At 41.9% G+C, this 27,541-nt stretch overlaps 1 protein-coding gene across 2 annotated transcripts in view; it reads left to right on the top strand.

The window, feature by feature from the left end:
* The window catches only part of DUSP16 (dual specificity phosphatase 16), a 67,459-nt gene that overhangs the window by 32,584 nt on the left and 7,334 nt on the right, over positions 1-27,541 (top strand). For both annotated transcript variants that reach the window (XM_044418302.1, XM_044418301.1), the window contains exons 4-5: positions 22,387-22,550; positions 24,265-24,424. In XM_044418302.1, the coding sequence (XP_044274237.1) occupies positions 22,387-22,550; positions 24,265-24,424 (324 nt within the window). The remainder of the gene's footprint in view (positions 1-22,386; positions 22,551-24,264; positions 24,425-27,541) is intronic.

The following is a 27,541-nucleotide window of genomic DNA, read 5'->3' on the forward strand; positions in this document are numbered from 1 at the left end:
CCAAATACCACGTTTGGTACCTTTTTTTTTTTTTTTGAGCCACTGGATTATAGTGCAGTAGTAGCTCACGAACGCCTCAGTTCACGACCAAATCGGGTCATGAACAAAAATTTCATAAAAATTTTGACTCAGGTTGTGAACTCCGCATTGGGTGGCGATCGTGCTGGGGGCGGTGGGCGGGGGGGGGGGGATGGCCGAGATTGCACCTGTCTTTCCTGCATGAGTGCAACCATGATCTTGGCCATCTTCCCACCAGCATGATCGCGCCCATCTTCCCCCCCTTGAGCACGCCCATGTTCGCGCCCATCTCTCCCCCAGCACCCCCACATTCACGCCTGTCTCTCCTGCCCAGCACGCCCACATTCGTGCCCATCTCCCCCCCCCCGAGTGCACCCATGATCGCGCCTGTCTCTCCCCCTTAGCGCACCGGGATTGTGCAGTTGTGGTGGAGAGATGGTCGTGCTCAGGATGGGAGGGGAGATGGCCACAATCTTTGTTGTTCTTTGTCACTTGATCAATTTGGGTCTCGATCAGAGTCCTGGCTGTCAATTCTCGATCAGAGTCCAAATTGGCTGTCAATTTGGGTCTCGATCAGAGTCCTGGAACAGATTAAGTTTGTGAGCCAAGGTACCACTGTACAGGCAAAGCCCTGCTCTTATAGCCAGTGATTTCAAAACAGTTACCATCTTACAAATAGTTACTCCAGATTAGCTAATACCTTGCAAAAGACTGTAAAGTGCTATCAGAATACTTGTTTTTTTCCCCTAATGGGAAGTACAATGGTCTCATAAAGCTGGCTGACCCATCTTTCCTATGACTAGATTATTAACTAGATAATGTAATCCAGCATTCACAGTTCTGGAAACAGAATGTATAAAAAGTAAATTTGCAGAAGAAATATAAGAAAGAAAAATAGACACTAACTTATGGACAGTTGGACTCTTTCATGACATACTGAGTAAGCTATTCAGAAAAGATACATATCTTTATAATGCATAGCTCAGTTCAAATGTGAACCTGCTGTCTTTAATTCTGGAGAGGTTTTTTACTCTTCATTTCCAGTGGTCTTGATTTTCTTACTTAAGTAAGAGAGTAACTTACAGAATCAACAGTACTGTTATCTTCTTAATACAAAGTTAGCAGGTTAAAAGGAATAGCTCTTATGCAAGCAAAGTGATACAGTGGTATATAGAATAAACAACAGTAAGAAATGAAATATCAGCAACATTCCATTTCCTTCTTGGCATGTGCTAAAGTGCAAGCTTATTCTGTCTCCTATTTTCTTCTGGTCCCTTGCATATTTCTAAGGCACAGATTAACTGAGGCATATGAGCACTGCTTTATATACTCAGAGTCTTGCTTGCCCTCTTCTCTTTGGAGAAATGGATAACATTATCTCAGCAAATTGACGACAAACTGTAAATATATTTGAGTTCAGGGGTCAGTGACTAGAAAAGGTACTGGAGGGGTGAGATTCAAAGGCTTTTAAAAACTATCCTGCGGTTCATTTACAGCATTGTTATAACATATTTTAGAAATATGAAAGGGGGCAGTATGTTTTGCCAAGTAATTGTTTCCCAACTTTCTTGCAAAGTTTCCTTTCCCTGGATTTCTGTAGGATATGCTGGCCCGCAGAGTATAGTTTTTCTAGTATGGTTTCACTCGTTTTGATTGTTACCTTTTCAAAGGCAACAAAATGCAGATAGCTGAGGACTTGCTGTGGAATATGTCTGATAAAAAGTGATTGTGCAATTCCTAATGATAGGAGTGCCCATATAAAACAGTTTCTCTAGCCTGTGCCTGGATAAAACTCTCTGCCGGTAGAAAGTTAGCAGATTTCAAAGCAGACTATGTCAGAACTTTTCCCCCAGAAATTGGGTGTTGTACTAGCTGGAGGTTTTTGTTTTGCTGGTGTGATTTCAAAAAATGATGACCCCTACCTGCAGCTGAAGGTTATACAGTGCATCTCTCATCTGATTTTGCTGCTTGTATAGACTGGGTCTCTAGCCTGATATATGTTGGTGTGGGCTGTTTGGAAAATCCTTACCCGCTTTAGCTTCTTATGCATATCTACATGCATTTGCCACATGTGCTGGACTGGCCAACTGTGTATGAAGATAGCATGCCAATGGTACACTTTTTCTGGCCACTGACTGGTAGTGTGTAAGTTGTGCTTTGTATGAACTTGATGGTTTAGAGCAAGGGTTGGCAATCCGCGGCTCCAGAGCCGCACATGGCTCTTGAATCCCTCTGCTGCAGCTCCTTACTCAAAATACGCATCACAGCTGCTGATCTGCCACCGAGCCTCCGAGTTACAAAATACCAATAGGTGATGATGAGGCATCCACTCGGGAACACCGCGCTAGCTGGTTAAGTAAATTGCTACGTTCCTCTGCTATTGTGCAGGGAAAGAGTGGAACAAGCTTCCTGCAGGCTCTCATGTTACACGAAATGCTGCAGAAAAGATTCTCTTTGTCCAAATGTAATCTCCTTCATCTGAATGTTAAAAGCTGCGCTCGGGACCTGTCACAATTCACATCACTTGACTGTTTATCTGCTAATCAGTCACTAAACACACCTATATCTGCGACCTGCACCAGCACAGCCACCGATCACGCCAATTTACTGAGCTTCCCCCCACCCCTTGTAGGCCAACCATGGATAAATAAAAGAAAAGAAGTTTCTGAAGAAAACCAAATGTTTAATGGTACGTGGGTAGATTCATTTGCTTTTACTGCTGATGAACTTATGGGGTTTGCTGTTTAATGCATGCAGCCCTTTAGCACTGACTTTGACTCTGCAGGAAGCTGTCCTATTGAAAATATATGAAAGGAGTCCTACTAGTTTATAATGCAAGATTAAAAATAACAGTCTTTAGTGACTGAACAAGAGCTGCAGCTAAATCATAATGAAGATATAGATCTACTTCCTTGTTTTAAGAAGATCCTTATAAAAATTCCAGCAACATTATTACATTGGGAGAGGGATGTTTGTTCAATATTTCACCAAACTATTATTTATATTTGTTGTATTGCAGAAACTCTATGAAAGTATCAATTAGTCCTTTTTTTATTCAGGTTGACAGCTGACTGCACCCTCCAGTACATGTGATAAAAGAATGAGGGCACACAGAAGCAGGTGGCATGTTTGGTTTGCTGCAGGTGGATAATTTAAGTTCGGCTTTCTATTTCATAAATATGAGGAGGACTCAAATAGACATTGAGTATTTTATTTGAAAATAACCTTCGACCTAGCGTCTTTTTTTGGAGTTCAAAATGTTTTTGTGGCAAGCAGAAATTAAAAATTTGTTTCCTCTGTAGCAGTTCATTGATTTCATAAATGAAACACACTATAGTTTTTTTTTATACATAGCATAACGGTAAAAAACGATATATGCAGTGTTATCTTCATTTTAGATGTCAAAAGGCTTTTGCAGCTCCCAGTGTTTTCTTTTCTGTGGGAAATGCTTCCAAATGGCTCTTTGGGTGTTAAAGGTTGCCAACCCCTGGTTTAGAGTCTAGAAAAGCAACACAGAAACTGCATGCTTTCTCTCTGGCTTTTTGGGACCTCCTCTGCCTGCCTGGGCCAAATGCTTCACAGCAGTGATAAAAAAAGAGACGATTTTGCTTGAGAACAAGGTGCAGAGAACACACACCTTTTTTGGAAGCAGAATTGCATTCCCGGAAATCCTCAGGGTCTACAGCCAATAAAGTAGAATCTCCTGGGGAAGAGCCAGAAGCCTTTTTAAAGCACCCCCTCTTCTAGCATGTTCTAGTCACTGGGTGGATTTGTACAGTATGCTCAATCAGTGAACCTGTGAATAAGCCTGTGAATAAGCCACCATGGATTGGTTGTTCACTGGACAACCTATAGTATGCCTACCGATCAGTTTTGCTGTGACTTCTTCTCACTTACTTCCCCTCAGTTCTCCCACTAGCTGTAGCAAGCTGACCTGTGTGAAAAACGGAAAAGAGGCCACTGTGGCTTCATTTCCTTCTGTAAGTGTGTGAACTTAGTAACTTTTACTTTCTCTTTTTGTGGAACAAAGTGACAGAGAGGTAGACACTTATCAAGGCATAAAAATGGTGAGAACTCCTGGGAATGAGGTAACAGTCCTGCAGGAGTGTCTTGAGAAGTTGTTCAAAAACAAAGAGCACAAAAGTTTGCCAAGTTACACCAGATTTTGCTCTTTGCTGCAACAGGAAACATTTGTTGAGCTCCCAGACTCCTCAGAATGTTGGGGTCTGAGCCTCAAGACATCTGGCAATCATAATGTGCCACCAGTGGCAAAGGTAGTTCTGTTAAGATGTGACTTTCCTTTCTTGATATTGTTCCCAAGGGAAAACAGAAAGGCCATAAGCTGTATTGCCTTATTGGGGTGGGGAGGGGGGTGCAGGAGAGAACAACAACAAGAATGCTGGGAGATCCTTTGATTCCTATATGGGATCTCCTAATTTAGATCATATTCTTCTTTCTCTGGAGAAAACATGCAGAACAAGTAGAAGAAATGAAGAGTCTGAAGCCTACTCTTGTATCTCCCAAGGCAATACCAGCAAGAAAATACCTGAACACATTCACACATGTCACACAAATTACAAGGTGTGAGCAGTTAGTGTAGAGGACTAAAAACTGTTGTATATGTTTTGTGCTATGGACTCCTTCAGTCTTGCAGTGACAAAATGTGGGATGCTGGATCACCTTCTGATTACTGTTAGAAACTCCACTGAATCTGGGCTATTTTAAGTCCAAGTAAGAACTCTAGAGGTGGGTTGGCTTTATAATTGGATCAGCTGAAAAACCAACCTTGAAATTGCTGCAGTTTCCAGCTAGTGTTTGGCCAGTTACAAGAAAGAAGCTTTACCAATATTAAGTTTCTGTTCTATCCCTGAGGATACCACTTTACTTACAAAATAGAATAATATGTTGGTGTTGAGGTGTAAGCCCAGAAAGGACCTGCGCATTAAGTTGTCTGCTAAAAAGAGCAGTGTTGTTTTTAGCAGAACTCTGTTGCATGAATGGCATTATGTAATGGGAAAATGGAAAGTATCATTCTTGAGCTGAACAGAACTGCATGAGCTGTGATGATCTGCAGGTTATTTAAATGAAGTGGAAAATCTATTCACTCATAAAAGAGAATAACATAACAACTCATAAGTGCAGCATAGGGCCACAAGGTTGGTGGCTGGTTTGCAGGGGAGATGTATGAAGTGAGACTGAGGGAACTGGGTCTCTTCAGCCTAGAGGAGACGCAGAGGGGATCTGTTGGCGACATACAGGTATGTGAGGGGGTGTCACACGGAGGTGGGTAGAGACCTGTTCTCCCCTGCAGAGGAGGGCAGGATGCACTACAACGGAGCAAAGCTCATGGAACCAAGGTTCAATTTAGATGCCAGGAAGTACTTAATGACAGTTAGGACCCCGAAGGTATGGAATGAGCTTCCATGGGAGGTGGTTGAGGCCCCATTGGTGAGGGTGTTCAAAGATAGGCTAGACATGCACATGGTGGGCATGTCGTGAGCAGAGTCGGCTGGAGCCGGGGGTCAGACTAGATGGCCCAGGTGGCCCCTTCCGTTTCTGTTTCTGTGTTTCTATAAGAAAGCCCAAGAAAGGCCTTTTATTTTGGAGGTATGGTGCATGGAGGAGGATACTCTATTTAGTTTTAGCATGTTTATGTTAAAATCCTATAAACACTTTCACAGGACTTTGATTTGTTGTTGTTATAGCCAGGCCAGGTGAGGCTAGAACCAGGCTTTTCTGAGTCTCAGTCCAGCACTCTAACCACTATGCCACAAACATAATATGTATAGGATTGCACAGTCACACTGAAATTCTATGAATGGGTGTTAAACTTATTGAATTTCAAATGCATGTGCATGCAAATTCAGCTTTTTGGGATCTTAAAGCCTTTTAAAAATATGTATTTCTGGTCCTTATATCTGCAAGAATGTGTTTAGTAAATGTAGCCAATGCTTGCTGAAAGCTGAGAAGTCAGTGATGTTGATAAACATGATTTCCACTGCCTGAGGGTAGAGCTTCGGTTTCCTTTATAATTCTTGACCCTCCCGCTGGCCAGCCAGAATAAATTATATTTTTAAAACGGTATGAGGACTTGATCAATTAAACAGGGCATGCCTTAATTTTACCTTTTAGTTTTTCTTTTGAACACACACTATCCCTTGTCAGCATCTAGTTTGAAGTGAAAGGTGCTTTGAGGATGCAAGAGTTGCCTCCAAGATCCCACTGTAGCCATCTAATCCAAACAGTGGGTGCATCCCTCAATCATCACTGTTTCCAAAAGCACCTTTCTCCTTTGGGTTTAGGCATGGCAGGAGGGAAGGGGAAATGAAAGCTTGCCTGGTTATCAGGATGTCTACCTGATGCTCTCTACAGTACATTGATGCATAGAAACGTGTAGCACTGACATTTCTACTTATACCATTTTAAAGATCACTAATATTTTTACGTTGCGCTTTCTTTTCTTTTGGAAAACCAGCACTAATATTTTATTAGCATGTAATTATGATTCTCCACGTAGTAGTTAATGCTGATTTGTTGCTTTGCAGAGTTACAACAGACCGATCACTGCCCCAAAGAGCTCATAATCTAATACAGATTCTTGATGGAAACTAGCACTATATTGCTTTTGCCATAAAGGTTATACGAAATCTATTATAGTTGTACCAAGTTCTTAATTTCTGGCACAGTACCAAATATAGAGACTCCATAAAACAGCAACTACTCAAATACTTCAGTTAAGTATTAATAAAATCAACCCTGAAATTGCCATCGGCGCCAGATGCTTGAAATCCCACCCAGCTGGAGAACTAAAATTAGATTCTTGTTAATATTTGAGTATTGATTTTATTTGTTATGTGTATGAACTATGATTGTTTACAGGATCTTTGCTGTTGGGTCTAAAAACAGTGAACAATTGTTAGAGAATAGGATCCTTTACTTGCTTTTGGATACTGTTTCCTTGGAAAGCATAGTTCCCTAGTTCTATGCATCTGTGAGTTTTAGGCACCAGATAAAAATGCCTCAGCCTTTTACTCTAATTTACTGTGTTCTTTACTGACTACCAATTTTAGGTTCTTAGGGACTTATAGGCAGTCGGGGTTTTTTCTGTTGCTATTTTCATTCACCTGTTTTATTTTGTATGATATTTTTTTGCTCTATTTGGATGTTTTAATATGTGTGGTAATACGGTGAATGCTGATTTGTAGATTGCTTTGTGATGTGTGCAATATAAGCATATTAAATGTGCCAGGGTAATGGCCAGAATATTACGCTGCAACTGAGGAGGCCTGTGTGGAAAGCTTGTTCAGCCATGCACTTCAGTGGGTGACCCTGAACCTAGTTGTCTAGTAGTATCCTAGAGAGAGGCTCCTTAGATGTTCTTAACCACAGGTGTGGCAATCAGAAAATGGAGCAGAGTCTTTTTGTCTGCCTTCTCCTATGTTAAAGCTTATTGTTGTTGTTAGTCGCGAAGTCGTGTCCGACCCATCGCGACCCCATGGACAACATTCCTCCAGGCCTTCCTGTCCTCCACCATCCCCCGGAGTCCACTCAAGTTCACACCAACTGCTTCAGTGACCCCATCTAGCCACCTCATTCTCTGCCGTCCCCTTCTTCTTTTGCTATCTATTGTTCCCAGCATTAGACTCTTCTCCAGAGAGTCCTTCCTTCTCATTAGGTGGCCAAAGTATTTGAGTTTCATCTTCAGGATCTGGCCTTCTAAAGAGCAGTCAGGGTTGATCTCCTCTAGGACTGACCAGTTTGATTGCCTTGCTGTCCAAGGGACTCGCAGGAGTCTCCTCCAGCGCCACAATTCAAAGGCCTCAATTCTTCAGTGCTCAGCCTTCCTTATGGTCCAGCTTTCACAGCCATACATTGCAACTGGGAAAACCATAGCCTTGACTATACGCACTTTTGTTGGCAGGGTGATGTCTCTGCTTTTTATATGCTGTCTAGATTTGCCATAGCTTTCCTCCCAGGAGCAAGCGTCTTTTAATATCTTGGCTGCAGTCCCCATCTGCGGTGATCTTGGAGCGCAGGAAAATAAAATCTGTCACTACCTCCATTTCTTCCCCATCTATTTGCCAGAAAGTGAGAGGACCAGATGCCATGATCTTAGTATTCTGGATGTTAGGTTTCAAGCCAACTTTTGTGCTCCCTTCTTTCACACGCATCAAGAGGCTCTTTAGTTCCTCTTCACTTTCTGCCATTAGAGTGGTATCATCTGCATATCTGAGGTTGTTGATATTTCTCCAAGCAATCTTAATTCCAACTTGTGATTCATGTAGCTCCGCCTTTCTCATGATGTGCTCTGCATATAAGTTAAATAGACAGGGCGACAGTATACAGCCTTGCCAATCTCCTTTCTCAATTTTGCACCAATCTGTCGTTCCGTGTCCAGTTCTCACTGTTGCTTCTTGACCCGCATATAGGTTTCTCTAGAGACAAATGAATGGTCTGGTATTCCCATCTCTTTAAGGACTTGCCACAATTTGTTGTGATCCACACAATCAAAGGCTTTGGCATAGTCAATGAAGCAGAAGTAGATGTTTTTCTGGAACCCCCTAGCTTTCTCCATGATCCAGCATATGTTGGCAATTTGATCTCTAGTTCCTCTCCCTCTTCGAAACCCTGCTTTTACTTCTGGTAGTTCTCGGTCCACATACTGCTGGAGCCTAGCTTGTAGGATTTTGAGCATCACTTTGCTAGCATGTGAAATGAGTGCAATGGTGTGGCAGTTTGAACATTCTTTGGCATTGCGCTTCTTTGGGATTGGAATGTAAACTGACCTTTTCCAATCCTGTGGCCACTGTTGAGTTTTCCAAATTTGCTGGCATATTGAGTGTACACTTTTACTGCATCGTCTTTTAGGATTTTGAATAGCTCAGTTGGAATACTGTCACCTCCTCTAGCTTTGTTGTTGCTCAGACTTCCTAAGGCCCATTTGACTTCACATTCCAGGATGTTTGGCTCGAGGTCAGTGACCAGCCCATCATGGTTATCAGGGACGTTAAGCTCTTTCTTGTAGAGTTCTTCTGTGTAATCTTGCCACCTCTTCTTAATCTCTTCTGCCTCTGTTAGGTCCCTGCCATTTTGGTCCTTTATCATGCCCATCTTTGTATGAAACGTTCCCTTCATATCTCTAATTTTCTTGAAGAGATCTCTGGTCCTCCCTGTTCTATTGTTTTCTTCTATTTCTTTGCACTGTTCATTGAAGAAGGCATTCTTATTTCTTCTAGCTATTCTCTGGAATTCTGCATTCAACTGAGTGTAACTTTCTCTTTCTCCCTTGCCTTTCGCTTCCCTTCTTTCCTCAGCTATTTGTAAAGCTTCCTCAGACAGCCATTTTGCTTTCTTGCATTTCTTTTCCTTTGGATTGGTTTTAGTTGCTACCTCTTGTACAATGTTGCAAACCTCCGTCCAAAGTTCTTCCGGCACTCTGTCTATCAGATCTAATTCCTTAAATCTATTTGTAACCTCTACTGTATATTCATCAGGGATATGATTTAGGTCATACCTGAGTGGCCTAGTGCTTTCCCCTACTTTCTTCAATTTAAGACTAAATTTTGCAACCAGAAGCTCATGGTCTGAGCCACAGTCGGCTCCTGGCCTAGTTTTTACTGACTGTATAGAGCTTCTCCATCTTTGGCTGCAGAGCACATAGTCAATCTGATTTCTGTGTTGACCGTCTGGTGATGTCCATGTGTAGAGTTGTCTCTTGGGTTGTTGGAAAAGAGTATTTGGTATGACCATCATATTCTCTTGACAAAATTCTACCAGCCTGTGCCCTGCTTCATTTTGTACTCCAAGGCCTAACTTGCCTGTTCTTTCAGTTTTCTTTTGGCTTCCTACTTTAGCATTCCAATCCCCCATGATGATGAGAACATCATTTTTTGGTGTTAATTCTAGAAGGTGTTGTAGGCCTTCATCCTCTTCAACTTCATCCTCTTCAGCACCAGTGGTTGGGGCATTGACTTGGACTACTGTGATGTTGAATGGTTTGCCTTGGATTTGAACTGAGATCATTCTGTCATTGGAGATTGTATCCCAGTACTGCTTTTCCTACTCTTTATTGACTATGAAGGCTACTCCATTTCTTCTGAGGGATTCTTGCCCACAGTAGTAGACCTGATGGTCATCTGAATTGAATTCACCCATTCCTGTCCATTTTAGTCCACTGATTCCTAAGATGTCGATGTTCAGTCTTGTCATCTCTTGTTTGACCACATCCAGCTTGCCTTGATTCATGGATTTTACATTCCAGGTTCCTGTGGAGTATAGATCTTTGCAGGATCGGACTTTCCTTTCACCACCAGATACATCCACAACTGAGTGTCCTTTTGGCTTTGACCCAGTCTCTTCATTCTTTCCGGCACTACTAGTACTAGCCATCCGCTCTTCCCCAGTTGGACACCTTCCGACATGAAGAGCTTGTCTTCCGGTGTCATATCTTTTTGCCTTTTGGTACTGTCCATGGGGTTTTCATGGCAAAGATACTGGAGTTGGTTGCCATTTCCTTCTCCAGTGTTAAAGCTTAATTCACCCCAAAGTTGGATTTAGTTGATTGTGTAAAAAAGTGATGTAGTATGCTTTGGTCACAAATAGCAATGCCAGAACAGTGGACTTTCCCCTGTTTGAGCGGCTTGGACTCAGAAGGGCTAGAGGCTGCAACCTTCTGCCCTAGTATTTAAATTTGAGTCCTGTTTGTTTCACAGAGGCAAAATCAACTCAAAAGTTTTAACTTGAAAGTTTAACTAAATGCTGGAGTGTTGAATGAATGGCAAATATAACACTAAAGGTTTATTTTGTTATGGTTACAATCATCCCTAACCATAATGTGAAGCCACTACAATTACAGTTGGGCTGTTTGAAACCATACCAAAATAAATGTTTGCGTACCAGATAAAGTGCTATTCGTACAATAAGATATTGTGGTGGAACCAGTGTTGATAAACAAAAGTTATGAATCAGAACTAAGTTTTCAATTAAGGCCTTGTTCTGTCCAAAGGTATTAGGTGGTTTCATTGAACTGAGGCACATTTTAAATAAATGGTTGGACAAGGGAAGATCTATATTCCAGGTGCATATTTACGGATGGACATAACATGTATATATCCTTCTTAACCACTGAAATTTATACTATCAAAAAATCAGAGAACTTAAGCAGGAAAACTTAAGTCTGTGAATAGGCTCATTTCTTAGTTCATATCTTCTTCCTATTCCTTTTTGCTGTTGCTTGTCTTGGAAAGAAGAGTACAGACAGTGGGACTCGAGTGCAGTTTGCTGCTTCCTAGGTGTTCAGAATTTAAGAAAAGTGGTTGTACCTTATGTTCATAATACAGATACACTGTTTGAGGAAACACTTTTGTGCTTTGATCACAGAAAGGCTTTGAAACCAGCCACCAGTTTCTTAAATCCACTCATAGCAGCCAGATAATTAAATATGATGTTGGATCTTGGCAAACATTGCGACTGGAAGTGGGAGAGAGCCTGGGTTTTGTGAGCAAAGATCTGGGAGGTATTTGGTTTCTGCAAAACAAAGGCAGTTTGGGCTCTCTTAACCACAAACGGCTTTTGGCACCTTAAGCTGGTTTCATAGAAACTCCCATCAGAGAATTGTAGCCACAAGTAATAAAATGAACAAGCCAGCACTGGAAAAGTTGCATGCTGTATTAGCATGGAGAAGTATTCAGAAACCATCAGTTACATAAAACAGTTGGATGTGTGTTAACTGACACCCTCCGCTTCCATTGATGAAAATCCTCTCTGCTCTGCAAGCTAACAAGGGAGTGGAGGATATTCTCAGTCTTTTAAATAATCTCACAGTTAGACATACAACTGCATTTGTTCACTTATAAATGTGTAGTGTTCCAAGAATTAAACAGCATGGTATAATTGGCATTTTTATTTGTAATAATGAAGATGTGATTTTTTAAAACACATGTCTTGAAACTTGAAAATATATTCACAGCAAGACTGATCTTCCAACCTATACTTCCCCAGCTATTTATGATCTAGTGTTTGTTTCTGTATTGTTATTAGCAATGTGCTAGAAATTGGAGGTACTTGTGGAAAATCTAGAACATTAAAAGATGCCATTTCAATCTCTCACTTATCATTCCATGGTAAAGGAGATATGAAGACTTGACTATAGCAACATGACTTGCTGGCAGGCTGCTTTAGGGGGAAAAGACACTGGTTGTGCAGCCACTGTTCCTAACTGAAAGTGGCCCGGCATATAATGGACACCTGCAGTGGGGGCAATTGCTTCCTAGATGAACCATAATCCCAAGGTGCCCAGATCCTTCTCCTCCTCCTTTTTCAAGTCAAAGGCAAAATGTGCAATTGTCATTTTGTTCATGTGTTTTGCAAGAAACTAGCCTGCTCTTGCCTATCAATGTTTTTAGCCATTGAATGAAGTCATAGTAGTTATTGGCATTTAGGAAGGCAGAGCCAGTCATTTGGTTTTTTTAAAAGTTAGAGTGGCACACCTATTGTCTGGAGGATTTTACCACAGCTCTGGTAGGGCAGTAATATGTCTACTCAAAAACACAAGGTGATTCATGGCCTTTCTAACTCTGGCTTTATTTTGTACAGGTTTTTCCCTCTTTTAACATGTTTTAAAATTATGCTGGAGTTGCCAGTGCAGATAAGATCTATTTTTATTATATCAAAATTGCAGAGGGTGGGGCTGTGGCTCAGGGAGCCATGGGGGTCATCCCCCCCCCCCATGCCAAGTATAGGGCTGCCAGGGTGGAGGTGGGGTGGTTAAAGTACAGGGAATTGCCAGCTTGTAGGCATTCTCCAGCTGGTCCATTAGGTCCTTCCACAGGCCCTAACCCTTCTGACAGGGAAAAACTTCTCCAGTCTCCTGGGGAGGAGGTCAGTGAGCAGTTCAGCCCAGTTTACTTTTGAGACTTGACTTGCTTCATTGGGACTAAGTAGTAACATAGGAGCTTGAGATGCAAGGGCTTCTGATGAAAGCACTGCGGTGTATTTCAATCCCACCTGTTTCTGAAGAGGCATGAAGAAGCCTTGTCCTACTCATCTCTCAGTTGGCTTAAGATGGATAATAATCATTTTAGAAATACCCATTTTACCTTTGGTCATACTCCCAGATGGCACATGGCCCCACAGCTCGGCTTGATAAACCAATTTAAAGCGCTTGGGTAAATAGGTTTTGACTTGGCACCAAAAAGCCTATGTTGATATCGGTCACTCCTCCATGGGTAATGCTACCACCACAGGGCAGTTTCCCCTCTGCAAGAAAATCCCTGTGGATACCTGGAGCCGTCCAGGAATAACTAACTGCTGACCAAGCCAATCATCCAAATGGAAAAGCACAGTTTGCTATGTGGATGCTCGACCCTTAAGCATCCCTTCTGCCTAGATGCGGGTGGCCAGACTGGCTTTGCTGCCACATGTAGCTCTTTGACAGTTAGGGCATATTTGATTTTAATCAAACTGATTGAGATCACAGTTTAAGTCTAGGTTTAAATCATGGTTTTGCCTGCTTGCCTTCCTTACCTGTACTTCATCAAAATATTCCCAAACCAGGTCTCTTTGATGACCTGCTGCCATTATAGGTTTTCTCCTCCAAGGAAAGAATAATAGGATAAACTTCAGGCTGTACACAAAAAAAATCCAAAGACTTGTGGAGTATTCTGCTCTAAAGGCTTCACTTTCATTTTTAATGCTCACCCCTCCCTCCTCACACTTAGCTTCTTGTGCTGATCTATTCCACTCCCAGCAATCTTCTTCTCTTCACTGAATTTTCTGAAATTTAGCACTTAAGAAGTAAGGGATTAATTCTGTGTAACACAGATTTCCCAAGGAACAATGGGATTAAGGTGTTTTTCTCAATGTTATTTTATAACATTTTTGCTGTGAAGAAGAGGCACGTGAACTCTGCAGACACAAATTCACAGTTCTGAGAACTGTAAAGGCAAGCCTCTGTGATAATATCTTCTAGATAGAAAAATTGCCCAATAATCTTACAGAAACTTCTGGAAGAGCATGCCATCATGAATGGATTAACAACTCTTTTTAACAGAAAATTTAAACTTTGCATGAATGTACAGCTTCATGCTACATAATTAAAAACTAATCCTTATTTCATGATGAATAACCTTTGGATTATAATGTATCTTAAACATGAAACTATCTTTAGATAGATTTTTCCTCAAAAAGCATTTTTTAATTCCAGTTTAAATAAAAAAAAATCACTTATTTTTATCCATCCTCTTGACAGTTCAGTACCAGTTTTGCACCAACAAAGGTGTCTGTGCATTTTGCTGCATGCAGCATACTCCCTGTGAATACTGATGGACTGGACAGTCCCTGCCCTCTGAGAGCACTGGGGTACAGTGGCTGTTGAGGGAAGAAGCATGCAGGAGAGAAAGAAGACGTGGAAGGGGTGTGGACAGCATGTGGGAGATGAACAAGGGAGTGAACTGTGGAAAAGTCTTGGCTGAGAAGGAGAGAGAAGCAGCTGTCTACAAAGTGTGGGCAGTGGGGAAAGGAGGAGTCTCTGGCTGCCTGAGATGGCTGAAGAAGTGGGAAAAGTGGAGACAGAGGAGCTTAGTCAGAAAGAAACCCAAACACAGAGCCAATAAAGAAGATTACTACGGCCTGGAGAAGGTTGAGCATTCAGTCATTTTCCATATTTTGGGTACAGTGTGGAGGAGATAGCCCAGGGTACAAGGCTTTCCCTTCCACTTTTCCCCTTCACCCATGTTCTGTGGATCTCACTTGGGGAGAAGGGGTTAATCTACATCTACAAGACCTTTTTTCTTCAAAGTATTTATAATTAACGGAGTATCACAAGGTTGCTACCTTGTCCACCTATTCTTTTGCACAGAGACTGATCTGTTTGTTCTGAATAGAATGCACTGGGGAAATGCTAGCAAATGATGAGATATTACACATCAGAAAATAAGTAGGAACATGAACCCTGGAAACTGTGGGCTTTCGTCATTGTCTTCTGCAGTGTTTTTGCCAGGGGAAACATGGGAAGAGAGGTCCATTTGAGGTTGGGATGCAAACTTTGAGAAAAAGGTCTATCACCTGTAGGCTCAAAACCCCAAGGTTCTCGCTGCAAAGAAAAATGGAAGACAGGGAAGACTGGTCTACAGTATCTGTTCTTTCTTGTGGGATGGAGCTCAGGGCAATCTGATCTGATGGAAAAACAAGTGGTATTTTATTTAGCGGGGAATCCTCTCTCACCTCTTTGGAATGGTAAGCAACCATATTTAATATTAACAATATCATCCTGTACTTTGAGAAGTGACCTTTTATTTTAGTTGGTAAATAATTTGTTTTCTTCTTTGTAACACCCTCCCATTTACTGGTAGGACTGTGTTATTAACCTTTAGAAAGACAGGAGAAAGCACTGGTTGTTACAGCGGGACCAGCAATCAAAAAGGTAGCAGAAAGAATGGACCAAGAAGACTCCCCAGTGGTGGTGACCTGCAACATCTGTGCAATGTTTGTTTCCTTGCCTAAGGTCAATATGGTCTACATGTGCAACACATGCAAGCTAGTAGCCTTGTTAGGAAAAACAGGTGAAAGCACTAGAGCAGCAAGTATCCACCCTCAAGGGAATAGAGGAAGATGAAGAGTTTTTCGGCAGAGCAGTGAAACTGCAACAGCTAAGAGTAGTACAGAAACTAGAAGTGTAACAGTAAGCTGAGACAGAAAAGGAGAATTCTGAGGGAAAGGAAAATGAACTCCCTGGAAAAGGGTGGCATTTAGGTGCAGAAGAGCAAGACGACGCTCTGCACCAGTGAAAGCAGTGACACTAGGAAACCACTTTCAGTTACTCGAGGATCCAACTGGAGGGCAGTCTGCAGTGGAAGAGTCATCTTGTGCAACACTGAACAAGAGGCTAAAGGTCAACCAAGCAGTGGCAATGATACTAAGGCTTGCAGGAACAAGAAGATAAAGGATTAGTTGTGGGAGATTTCCTATTGAATGGGATGGAAATACAGTGGTACCTTGGCTCATGAACTTAATTTGTTCCAGGACTCTGGTCGTGCCCTAAATTGGTCATGAGCCAGGTTCAATTTCCCCATAAGGTTCAATGTGAATAAGGTTAATCCATTGTGTAACTTTTTTTTTAATCAGAAAAATGTGAAGCAAAGTGACAAAGAACAACAAAGATCGTGGCCATCTCCACCCCCCCCCCCGCAGCACGACTGCGATCACACCCATCATCCCTGCACTCGCCCATCATCCCAGCGCATTGGGGGGACAAAGACGGGTGCGAATGCGGGCGCGTGTGGGGGAAAACATGGGTGCAAATGTGGGCATGCTCGGGGGGAGATGGGTGCGATCATGCTGGGGGGGAGATGGCAGGGATTGCAGTTGCGCTTGTGCAGGAAAGACAGGTGCAATCTGGCCATCTCCCCCCCCCCCGCCCCCAGCATGATCGTGACCATCTCCCCACTCGGGAGGGAGGGGAGATGGCCACGATCGCGGTTGCCACCCAATGTGGAATTTGCCACCTAAGTCAAAATTTTTATGAAATGTTTGTTCACGACTCGATTAGGTTGTGAACTGAGGTGTTCGTGAGCTGAGGTACCACTGTACATGTATGTCAGGAAGGCCTGTGGACTTGTCAAGTATGCCGCATCCCTGGAGAACTGATTAGTGATATAACTGAAAGATTATATCAAAGAGGCTCATTTAGCCCCACTGACACATATCCCTTCCTTCTTATACATTCAGGAACAAATGATACTGCCAAGCAGAGCTTTGACGAAATAGTGTCAGACTTCAAAGCCTTAGGGAGGAAAATCAAGAACATTGGGGCCCAGATAGTTTTCTCTTCAATCCTTCCAGTTCTTGGAAGAGTAAAAGACAGGGAAAGAAAACTAGGTAAATGCCTGGCTACAAAGGTGATGCCGACGTGAGAAATTTGGATTCTGGGACCACGGGCTACACTTCCTGGAAGATGGACTGCTGGCAAGGGATGGGTTGCACCTTACAAGGACTGGAAAGAATGAGTTTGGCCACAGCATGAAGTTTATTAGGAGGGCTTTAAACTAAATCCTAAAGGGGAAGGAGAAGTACAGCTGAATGTAACAACAGACAAAGGTTTATGCATCACAACAGAGAGAGCAGCTCTAACCAACAGAGAGAGCTGCCCAAAAATGTAGGAAAGAAGCTAGAGTATAAAGCATGTCGTCTTCAGTGTCCATGCACTGCTGCTCAGAGTATGGGAAACAACATGAACATGAACTCTTAATACACAAGGGTGAATATGACCTAATCAATATAACTGAAACTTGGTGGGATAAGTCCCATGATTGGAATTCAACAACTGAAGGATATAACCTGTTCAAAAAGAATAGAAAGTTGAGTTGCACTATATGTTAAAGATCTCTGCAGAAAAATGCAGGAGGATGCACTTAGCCCCATCAAGAGCATCTGGATTATGATAAATGGACCAAGGAATAAAAGGAACACTATGGCTGGAGTCCATTATTGACTCTGTTACAAGGAGAAGAGGAGGATGAAATTTTAGAAAAGTAAATTGCCAGTGTTTCAAAGAGGCATTATGTCATTGTTATGGGGTACTTCAATTTCCCTGATAACTGTTGGAAGACAAAAAATTCCTAACATGTGTTGGTGATAACATCCTCCAATAGAAAGTGGAGGGAGGAAGAAGAGGAATCGCTGTCCTTGACTTGATACTAACCAACAGGGAAGACCTAGTGGACCAGGTGACAGCTACAGGAACTCTGATGGAAAGTGACCATGCCAGTCTTGAACTCTTGATTCTAAAGGAAGCAAAAGGCAAATATAGCCAAACACGTACCTTGGATTTCAAGAAAGCCAATTTTATTAAGCTCAGAAAAATGATAAGGTCCCATGGCAAGTGGCTCTAATGAGAAAAGGAGACCAACAAGGGCAGGAATTTTTATAAAAGGAAATCCTAAAGGCACAATTACAAGCAATTTCAACAAGGGAAAAGGGTAGAAGAAAACAGATGACACCCATGTGGCTTCACAAAAAGCTTAGAGAAGATCTGAAAACAAAAAAGGACATATTTAAGAAGTGGAAGGAAGGCCAGGCTACAAAGAAAGAATACAGGCAGATAGCATGGAATTGCAAGGATGGGATCAAGGCTACACCTAAGAATGAACTGAGGCTAGCAAGGGATGCTAAAAGCAACAAAAGGGCCTTCTTCAGATAAGTCCAAAGTAAAAGTCAGAGGAAAGAAATGGGAATTCAGCTACTCAATGTGGATAGCAAAATGATAACAGATGACAAAGAAAAGTGCTCAATTCCTGCTTTGGTTCATTCTTCTCCCAAAAGAAGATTTATAACCTTCCTGATGAAGGGAAGTACAAGCTGAAGGAGCAGGATGGAAGCTCAGGATTGATAGGCAAATGGTCAAAGATCATCTAATTGGGTTGACCCTAACCCTGACCCTAACCAGATAAATAGAGAAGATCCAATGTTGTCCCTATTTTCAAGAAAGGGAAAAAAAGATGAACCTGGGAACTACAGACTAGCCAGTCTGACAGCAAACTGTGCAAAATTCTGTAGCAGATTATACAGCAGTCAGTCTACAAACACCTTAAAAGCAATGCAGTGATTACTAGAAGCCAACATGGATTTCTCAAGAACAAATCAGGCCGAACTACAGGTAATCTCCAGGTTACAGACAAGTTCTATTCCTGAGAACATCCTTAAGTTGAATTACATAAGCCAAATGTTTGTCTTAGTATATGTATATATTTTACATTTTTGTGCATATAAAACACTTAAGAAACACTTCCACATTCACTAAAACATCCTAAATGCAATATAGCATTGTAATAATGATGATAATGCAATAATAATAAAGTAACTACAGGTACTGGAGAGAGAGAGAGAATGAGAATCTGTGTGTGTGTGTGTGTGTGTGTGTACAGTATGAAGAAAGAAACAGTTCTTAAAACAGTTTAGAACACTATTGATAAAACATTAAGCCTAACATTAGCTGATAATGATGGAGATAGACCTGGTGCTGAAATGCTAAGTTTACATTGTGCTGCTGGCGGGGAGAGTTACCACTGGAGTCATATTCTCGAGGTAGGCCTCAGGGGTTGCTTGTAGTCATTTTCTTTTTCTCATCACAGCATCTGACAACCTGGTTACAAGGGCAAGCGCACACTACACATGCCCTGAAAGACACTGGCTTGGGTACACTCAAGCTGATGCCTAGAACGAAAAGCCATAGCTACTGTAACTCCAGGGAACTAGGCTGCCACTGATGACACATCACCAATTGCATCACACAGTTCCCTAGAGATGTTTGCAGCTGTTCTCTAGAGGTACTCATATAGCATGGCAGTTTGTGCATTCATAAGTACAGGCTGTTTGTAACCCAGGGACTATTTGCAATCTGATTTTGCTTTTTTAACGGACAACCTCCCTGATGGACTGTGAGAATGATGTGGATGTAATCTATCTTGACTTCAGCAGAACTTTTGATAAAATGCCCCATGATACCCAGATGAGCAAACTAGCTAAAAGTGGGCTAGATGGAACAACTATCTGTTGTGTCCACAGTTGGCTACAGAATTGGACTCAGAGAGTGCTTATCAATGGCATCTTCTCAAACTGGAGAGAGGTAATAAGTAGGGTATCACAGGGTTCTGTCCTGGCTCCAGTGCTCTTCAACATTTTAATTAATGACTTGGATGAGGGAGTGCAGGGAGCGATTATCAGATTTGCAAATGACACAAAACTGAGTGGGATAGCTAACATCCTGGAAGACAGGATGGAGATTCGAGGAGATCTTGATAGATTGGAGTGCTGGGCTGGAAGCAACAGAGTGAAATTCAATAGGGACAAATGCCAAGTTCTGCACCTAAGAAGAATAAGCCAAATGCATTGTTACAGGATGGGCAATACTTGGTTCAGCAGTGCTTTAAGTGAGAAGGATATTGAGGGCTGCCGTAGATCTCAGGCTGTATTTGACTCAGCAATGTGATGCAGCTGCAAAAAGGGCAAATGCTATTTTAGGCTGCATTAATAGAAGTATCACTTTCAACTCCCATGAATTGCTAGTTCCCCTATACTCCATGCAAGTAAGACATCAACTGGAGTACTGTGTCCAGTTCTGGACCCCACACTTTAAGAAAACTGCAGACAAGCAGGAAAGGGTTCAGAGGAGGGCAATGAAGATGATCTTTGTAAGCCGTCCTGAGGCTTTTGCAAAGGACAGTCAGTAAGTAAGTAAGTAAGTAAGTGAATGAATGAATGAATGAATGAATGAATGAGAGAGAGAGAGAGAGAGAGAGAATGAGAGAGAGAGAGAGAGATCTGGGGACTGGAAACAAAGCCCTATGAGAAGAGATTGAAAGAACTGGGCATGTTTAGCTCTGAGAAGAGATATGCTAGCACTCTACAAGTACTTCCACAAAGAGGAAGGACAGGATCTCTTGATCATCCCAGAGTCCAAGAAGTGGAATAACAGGCTGACATTCCATGAAGCCAAGTTTTGGCTGAATATTAGGAAGAATGCCACTAAACTTCCACACACCTGTGCAAACTCTCTTGCTCTGAATGATGTGGTTCACATGATGTGCAACCAACCAACCAACCTACCATAACAGTGAACCATTGGTGGTTGTGACATGCACGCCCAGCCTGGCTTACCATTGTGGGTTGTTTTTCTTCAACAACCCATGGTAAGAACTCCGGGCTGCTCTCTGGATTGTTTTACCAGCTGTTGGTTGGTATGCTGTCTGAACCTGGATGATAGTGAATAAAACATTGCAGCTAATGACTGGTTTGGCAGGAGTGGGCCACTGCTGGGACCAGCCACCCCACAAGTTAGAAAGCAGCATTTTCTGGGGTTGGCTTGATCTTCCTCCCCATTGAGCTGTTTTCAGCTCACTGAAGCTTTTTTGCCTTTTTTTAATGGGAGGGGGTGGAGAGGGAGTAGCAGGCTTCACAAAGACACAGAGAGCAAGAGTGAGAGCATGCTCAAGGCTACACTAGTTTTCACAATTTTCTGTAGTAGCAGCAACAGCTAGAATAATGATAATGGGACAAAAAAGACACAACAAGCCAAAAGCAGCTTGGCATCCCAGTGGGGAGGGTGCCAAGAGCTTTGCTGTTCCTGCAGGGTCCCTGAGATGCTACTTGGAGGAAGGAGCATCCAAGAGCAAACAGGGTGCCCACAATGACTCAACTGTCTGTGGGGCTTGTCTTATGCACTTTGCAGAATCATTCCACTATTGTCATGATGGGCAAACCTGCCCTGTATGGCATTCTAACTACAATATCTGAGTACTGCTATTGCCCTCTTATAGTTTAGCCTGAGTTACAAAGATGGATTGCAGTAAGACTTGGACTCTTGTGCTCACTTCCACCCGGCCCAGTCCCCAAGGAGAAATGTAAAAGCTTTGCCTGCCATTTCAATTTAACCAGTTTGTTGTAACATCTGGACCCTAAATTGTGATTGACCAGATTCTGTGAAATCATAAAGCTGTCTTGTTTCAGCAAAGCATACTTGTTTGGACATAATGCTAAATTGCCATAAAAAGCAAAAAGAAGCTTCGAATCTCCCCCTACCAGAATGGAGGGAGAAATGTGCAACCCAAAGTCACATGAAATCATCATGTTAAGTTGTGATTCAGCAGTGTGTACACATGCATCGGGTCTGCAATAGCTGCCAAGAAATAAAAGACGCTTGCTCCTTGGGAGGAAAACTATGGCAAATCTAGACAGCATACTAAAACGCAGAGACATCACTCTGCCAAGAAAAGTGTGTATAGTCAAGGCTATGGTTTTCCCAGTTGCAATGTATGGCTGTAAAAGTTGGACCATAAGGAAGGCTGAGCGCCAAAGAATTGAGGTCTTTGAATTGTGGTGCTGGAGGAAACTCCTGCAAATCCCTTGGACTGCAAGGCCATCAAACCAGTCAATCTTAGAGGAGATCAACCCTGACTGCTCTTTATAAGGCCAGATCCTGAAGATGAAACTCAAATATTTTGGCCACCTAATGAGAAGGAAGGACTCCCTGGAGAAGAGCCTAATGCTGGGAACAATTGATGGCAAAAGAAGAAAGGAATGGCAGAGAATGAGGTGGCTCGATGGAGTCACTGAGGCAGTCGGTGTGAGCTTAAGTGGACTCTGGGGGATGGTGGAGGACAGGAGAGCATGGAGGAATGTTGTCCATGGGATCGCGATGGGTCAGACACGACTTCGCAACTAACAACAGCAATAACAAGCAGTTCATACATGTAATGGTGATATCAAATTATTTAATGAACATCTTTGAATTAACTTGATGTGAATGATGTTATATGATGCTACACAATGTCTTCCTATGCTTAAAACTGAAATTTGAGTCATTGTTACCTTCAGGTGGATTTGCTGAATTTTCCAGTTGTTTCCCTGGCCTTTGTGAAGGAAAATCTGTTCTGGTTCCTTCCTGTATTTCTCAACCCTGTTTACCTGTCTCGAACACTGGGCCAACTCGGATTCTTCCACATCTCTACCTTGGGTGTCAGAGGGATGTCCTCAACAAGGTTAGTGCTTTGAACTGCTGATAAAGGTGTCAAAAAGCTACCTCTTTGGGGGTTGGTTTTTCATGAAAATGCTTGCCTGCCTCTTCCATATGCAAACTCAGTTGATGTTGTTTATTAGTAATAACATCATTAATTCCTTTTGATGTGACCTATACATTCTCTAGGTGGATCACAAGGATAAAAAGCAAGATATGCAACACAGAATGGTAATAAAATGCAAAACTGCATTGAAATATGTGGACAATATCCTAGAGGGTCATACAGCTAACACACTGCACTACTATAAAGGACCTGTAGCACAACACCAATCATTTTAGCTTGTCCAGATGATCTCTGGGAATCCCATTGTGCCAAATGAAGCTGTTGCAATTGTGCCAGAGGACCCTTATGCTAGAACAGTATCATCTGTATCTCCCATCAGCATCTCTATCTCTGTCAATATACAGAGAGCCATATAGGTTTCCCCCATTCCACATTGTTGCTGCACAGGTGCTGGTGGAATGTGGTGTGGAGAGCCATATTCTTCAATTATGGCTGTCCCTATGATACTGCAAGACCTTCTGAGGATCTGGTAATGTGGGGTGAAGAGCAGGAGGCTGTCCCTCACCCAGGCTTGTGAGTTTGGCTTGCAAGCTGGTATGAAGGTTGTCAGCAGTCCCTGTTCCCCTTCACTCCCTGTCTTCACTGACAAGCAAATGAATGAAACGTTGGTGGGGTTGCCCAAGATACCCATGGGAGTGGGGAGAAAGGTCACTGTATCCTTGATGCGCCTGATTAGCTGTCAGGTGCATTAGAGAGCCAGTGTGGTGTGGTGGTTAAGAGTACAAGATTGGGACTCAGGCAATCTGGGTTCTAGTCCCCTCTCAGCCATGGAGCCAACTGGATGACTGGGCCAACCACAGACTCTAAGCCCAACCTACTTCACAGGTTTGTTATTGTGGGCATAAGACTGGAAGCTGGTGGAAGAAAATGATGTAAGCCACGTTAAGTCCATTGGGAAAAGTGGGATATGACTCTAATAAATAAACAAGCCATAAAATCAAAGAAACTAAGCACCAAAATGTCCGAGGGAAAGAAAGGACTTCACCTGTCACCTGATAGTAATGCAGGGACTTTGGAAAGCCTCCTTGGGAGGGCATTGTATGAGTTGAGTGCTATAGTTGAGGAGGGCCCCTCTCTTGCGGCCACCTGCTGGAGGGCTTCTGATGGTGGGCAGGGCTCCAAGCGGGCACCTACTGGAGGAGACATTCCTTTAGATTCTGTGGTGCCCAGCCATTTAGGACTTTGAAACTCAACAGCAACACTTGAAATTGACCTGAAAACAGATCAGAAAGCCAGTGCAGCTAACAAACAGATCACTTATCCACTTCTTTAAAGAGAGTTTCTAGCAGCAGCATTTTCACACTTCTGGAAAACTGGGAAAGCGTTTTAACTTGCAGAGAAATAGTATGATGAGGCTATGCTACATAGACAAGTATTTTACTGTTGTTCAAGTGAAATCTATTGAAGTGGAAACCAACAGACTTGAATGGACACATGAATGTTTCTACAAAAATAATTGGAAAAAGCTATTTTCTGACTCTACCTAAAACGTTTGTGGGGGTGAGGGAGAGTTTTGGCTCCATTCTTACCACCTGTATAAAAAATTATCTTTCTTATATTGATTTGCTAATGGTGCCTTTTTAACAATAGCTATTGCTTTTCTTCTTTGTAGGATCTGATGCAACAGAATGACATTGGCTATGTCTTAAATGCTAGTAACACTTGCCCCAAGCCTGACTTTATCCCAGAATCCCACTTCTTAAGAGTACCTGTGAATGACAGTTTCTGTGAGAAAATTTTTCCATGGTTGGACAAATCTGTGGACTTTATAGGTAACAGTGTTACATAACATGTAACAAAGCAATGTTTTGTAATAATGTTTTTGTGATAATTTCCTCTCTCTCTCTCTCTACACACACACACACACACACACACACACACACACATATATATATATGATTTTACAACCTCATCATTTGAGAGTGATTTTGATATTTTAATTTCTCTTCAGAGCCTAAATTTCTTTCCTGATGATCTAATGTAACAATCTTGGCTTCACATCACAACTTTAATCCCATATTAAGGCTTCAGGAAAAAAAATGATTACAAAACCCCCATTGATTATTGCTTCATTTTATCCACTATATATTTAAACAAATTTGGGTTTAATTTCTGTGATATAGATTTGGAAGAAAGTTACATTTACATGTGAAGTGGCAAAGAAAAAAGTATAGTTAGCAGGACCTGTAGAACCTGTATTAGAAGAAAGAATTTCTCCAGTTAGGTATATGTAGGTTATCTGTGAAGAAAAAAATGTATAATTTAAGGCATGATTTTTTCTCATTAGTCAGTTTTATTTAGTATATTATTTGAACTGGGGTCAGTACACGTGATGCTTTCCAAAGTCCCCTGTCCATTCCTTTTTCTGCCATTAATCTGGTCTATATCACCTGTAATTATGATGCCATTTGAAGATTGTGCTGGTGCATAATAGCTTGTTAAAATTGTCTCTGATATTATTGGGGTGTACAGCAATTCTGGGATTTTTTCAGTAACTTGTAGTTTTTCTTTAATGAAGATAAATATACCATGTGGGTTCATCAGATGATCTTTCATCACAAAGCCCTGCTGTTTAGCAATCCAAATTCCCATTCCTCTAGGTGCCAGGGTCATCTATATTATTCATCTAACACAATTACCAAGACCATTTATGCTCCATGCACATATTTGCAGACTCATATTCTTGGTTTCAAAAAAAAAATATTTAACTTTCCCAATGCAATATGCATATAAAAACAATACTCAGCATGTGGGTTCAGTAATATCAGATACTGAAAGGTTTAGAGTGTTGGTGGAGTGGCATAAACGTAGTAATATTTAACACTGAAATATACAAAAAATACTTTGTAAGTATCCTTGGGATTGTAATAATCAAGCACTAAGAAGCTTCTCCCATGAATTGAATTAAACAGCTTCCATCCTGCAAGAAGCGAGTTTGGCATTTGGACAGATCAATGAGATTTTGATACCGCCGATAAGAGAAATACTTGGCACATGAATGCACATGGAATTTTTATCCTTTGAACTTAAAATTCTATTCCTCTCCCACATCTAATAACTGTTGTGTCTGTTGTCCATTCACTCTCTAGAGGCAATGATTGTTGAGGGGTTTACTAACAATCCTACCCTCCTCCACAACCACATTATGCTATTATTGTAAAAGCAAAACCCCCAATAAGCTACATTTTTACCTTGTGAATGATATTTTGCAAGTTATTTTCACTGTAACAAATTAAATATGAATGGATTTAAGTGGTTGTCTTTAGATTTTATGTAGTTTTACATAGTGCAAAATTTATGGAAACAATCTTTGCGATGCAAAGTTGCTGAAGCTGTTGCCCCTTCTAGAAAATTGTCCATACTGTTACTCATTTTTGGTTTCCTATTTTTCTTTGCTCCTTCATGGATCACTGCCTTGTCGTGGCGAAAGGGCTTGCGTAGCTCAATGAAGGTACGAGCTATGCCGTGCAGGGCCACCCAAGATGGACAGGTCATAGCAGAGAGCTCTGACAAAACGTGATCCACTGGAGAAGGAAATGGCAACCCACTCCAGTATCTTTCTCAAGAAAACCCCATGGACAGAACCAAAAGGCAAAAAAATATGACGCTGGAAGATGAGCTCCTCAGGTCGAAAGGTGTCCAATATGTTACAGGGGAAGAGCAGAGGGCTAGAACTAGTAGCGCCAGAAAGAATGGAGTGACTGGGTCAAGGCTGAAAGAACACTTAGTTGCAGATGTATCTGCTGGTGAAAGGAGAGTCCGATGCTGCAAAGATCTGTCCTCCACAGGAACCTGGAATGTAAGATCCATGAATCAAAGCAAGCTGGATGTGGTCAAACAAGAGATGACAAGACTGAACATCGACATCTTAGGAATCAGTGAACTAAAATGGACAGGAATGGGTGAATTCAATTCAGATGATCATCAGGTATACTGCTGTGGGCAAGAATCCCTCAGAAGAAGTAGCCTTCATAGTCAATAAAAGAGTAGGAAAAGCAGTACTGGGATACAATCTCCAAAATGACAGAATGATCTCAGTTCGAATCCAAGGCAAACCATTCAACATCACAGTAGTCCAAGTCAATGCCCCAGCCGCTGGTGCTGAAGAGGCTGAAGTTGAAGAGGATGAAGGCCTACAACACCTTCTAGAATTAACACCAAAAAATGATGTTCTCATCATCATGGGGAATTGGAATGCTAAAGTAGGAAGCCAAAAGAAAACTGAAAGAACAGGCAAGTTAGGCCTTGGAGTACAAAATGAAGCAGGGCACAGGCTGGTAGAATTTTGTCAATAGAATACCATGGTCATGGCAAACACTCTTTTCCAACAACCCAAGAGACAACTCTACACATGGACATCACCAGAAGGTCAACAGAGAAATCAGATTGACTATTTGCTCTGCAGCCAAAGATGCAAAATCTTAAAAGATGATGCAGTAAAAGTGCTACACTCAATATGCCAGCAAACCTGGAAAACTCAACAGTGGCCACAGGATTGGAAAAGGTCAGTTTACATTGCGATCCCTAAGAAGGGCAATTCCAAAGAATGTTCAAAATACCGCACCATTGCACTCATTTCACATGCTAGCAAAGTGATGTTCAAAATCCTACAAGCTAGGCTCCAGCAGTATGTGGACCAAGAACTACCAGAAGTCCAGGCAGGATTTCAAAGAGGAAGAGGAAATATAGATCAAATTGCCAACATACGCTGGATCATGGAGAAAGGTAGGGAATTCCAGAAAAACATCTACTTCTGCTTCATTGACTATGCATAAGCCTTTGATTGTGTGGATCACAACAAATTGTGGCTAGATGAATCACAAGTTGAAATTAAGATTGCTGGGAGAAATATCAACAACCTCAGATATGCAGATGATACCACTCTAATG

The sequence above is a fragment of the Varanus komodoensis genome, unplaced genomic scaffold (assembly GCF_004798865.1).
Source record: "Varanus komodoensis strain SLA01 unplaced genomic scaffold, ASM479886v1 scaffold9, whole genome shotgun sequence".
NCBI lineage: Eukaryota > Metazoa > Chordata > Lepidosauria > Squamata > Varanidae > Varanus > Varanus komodoensis.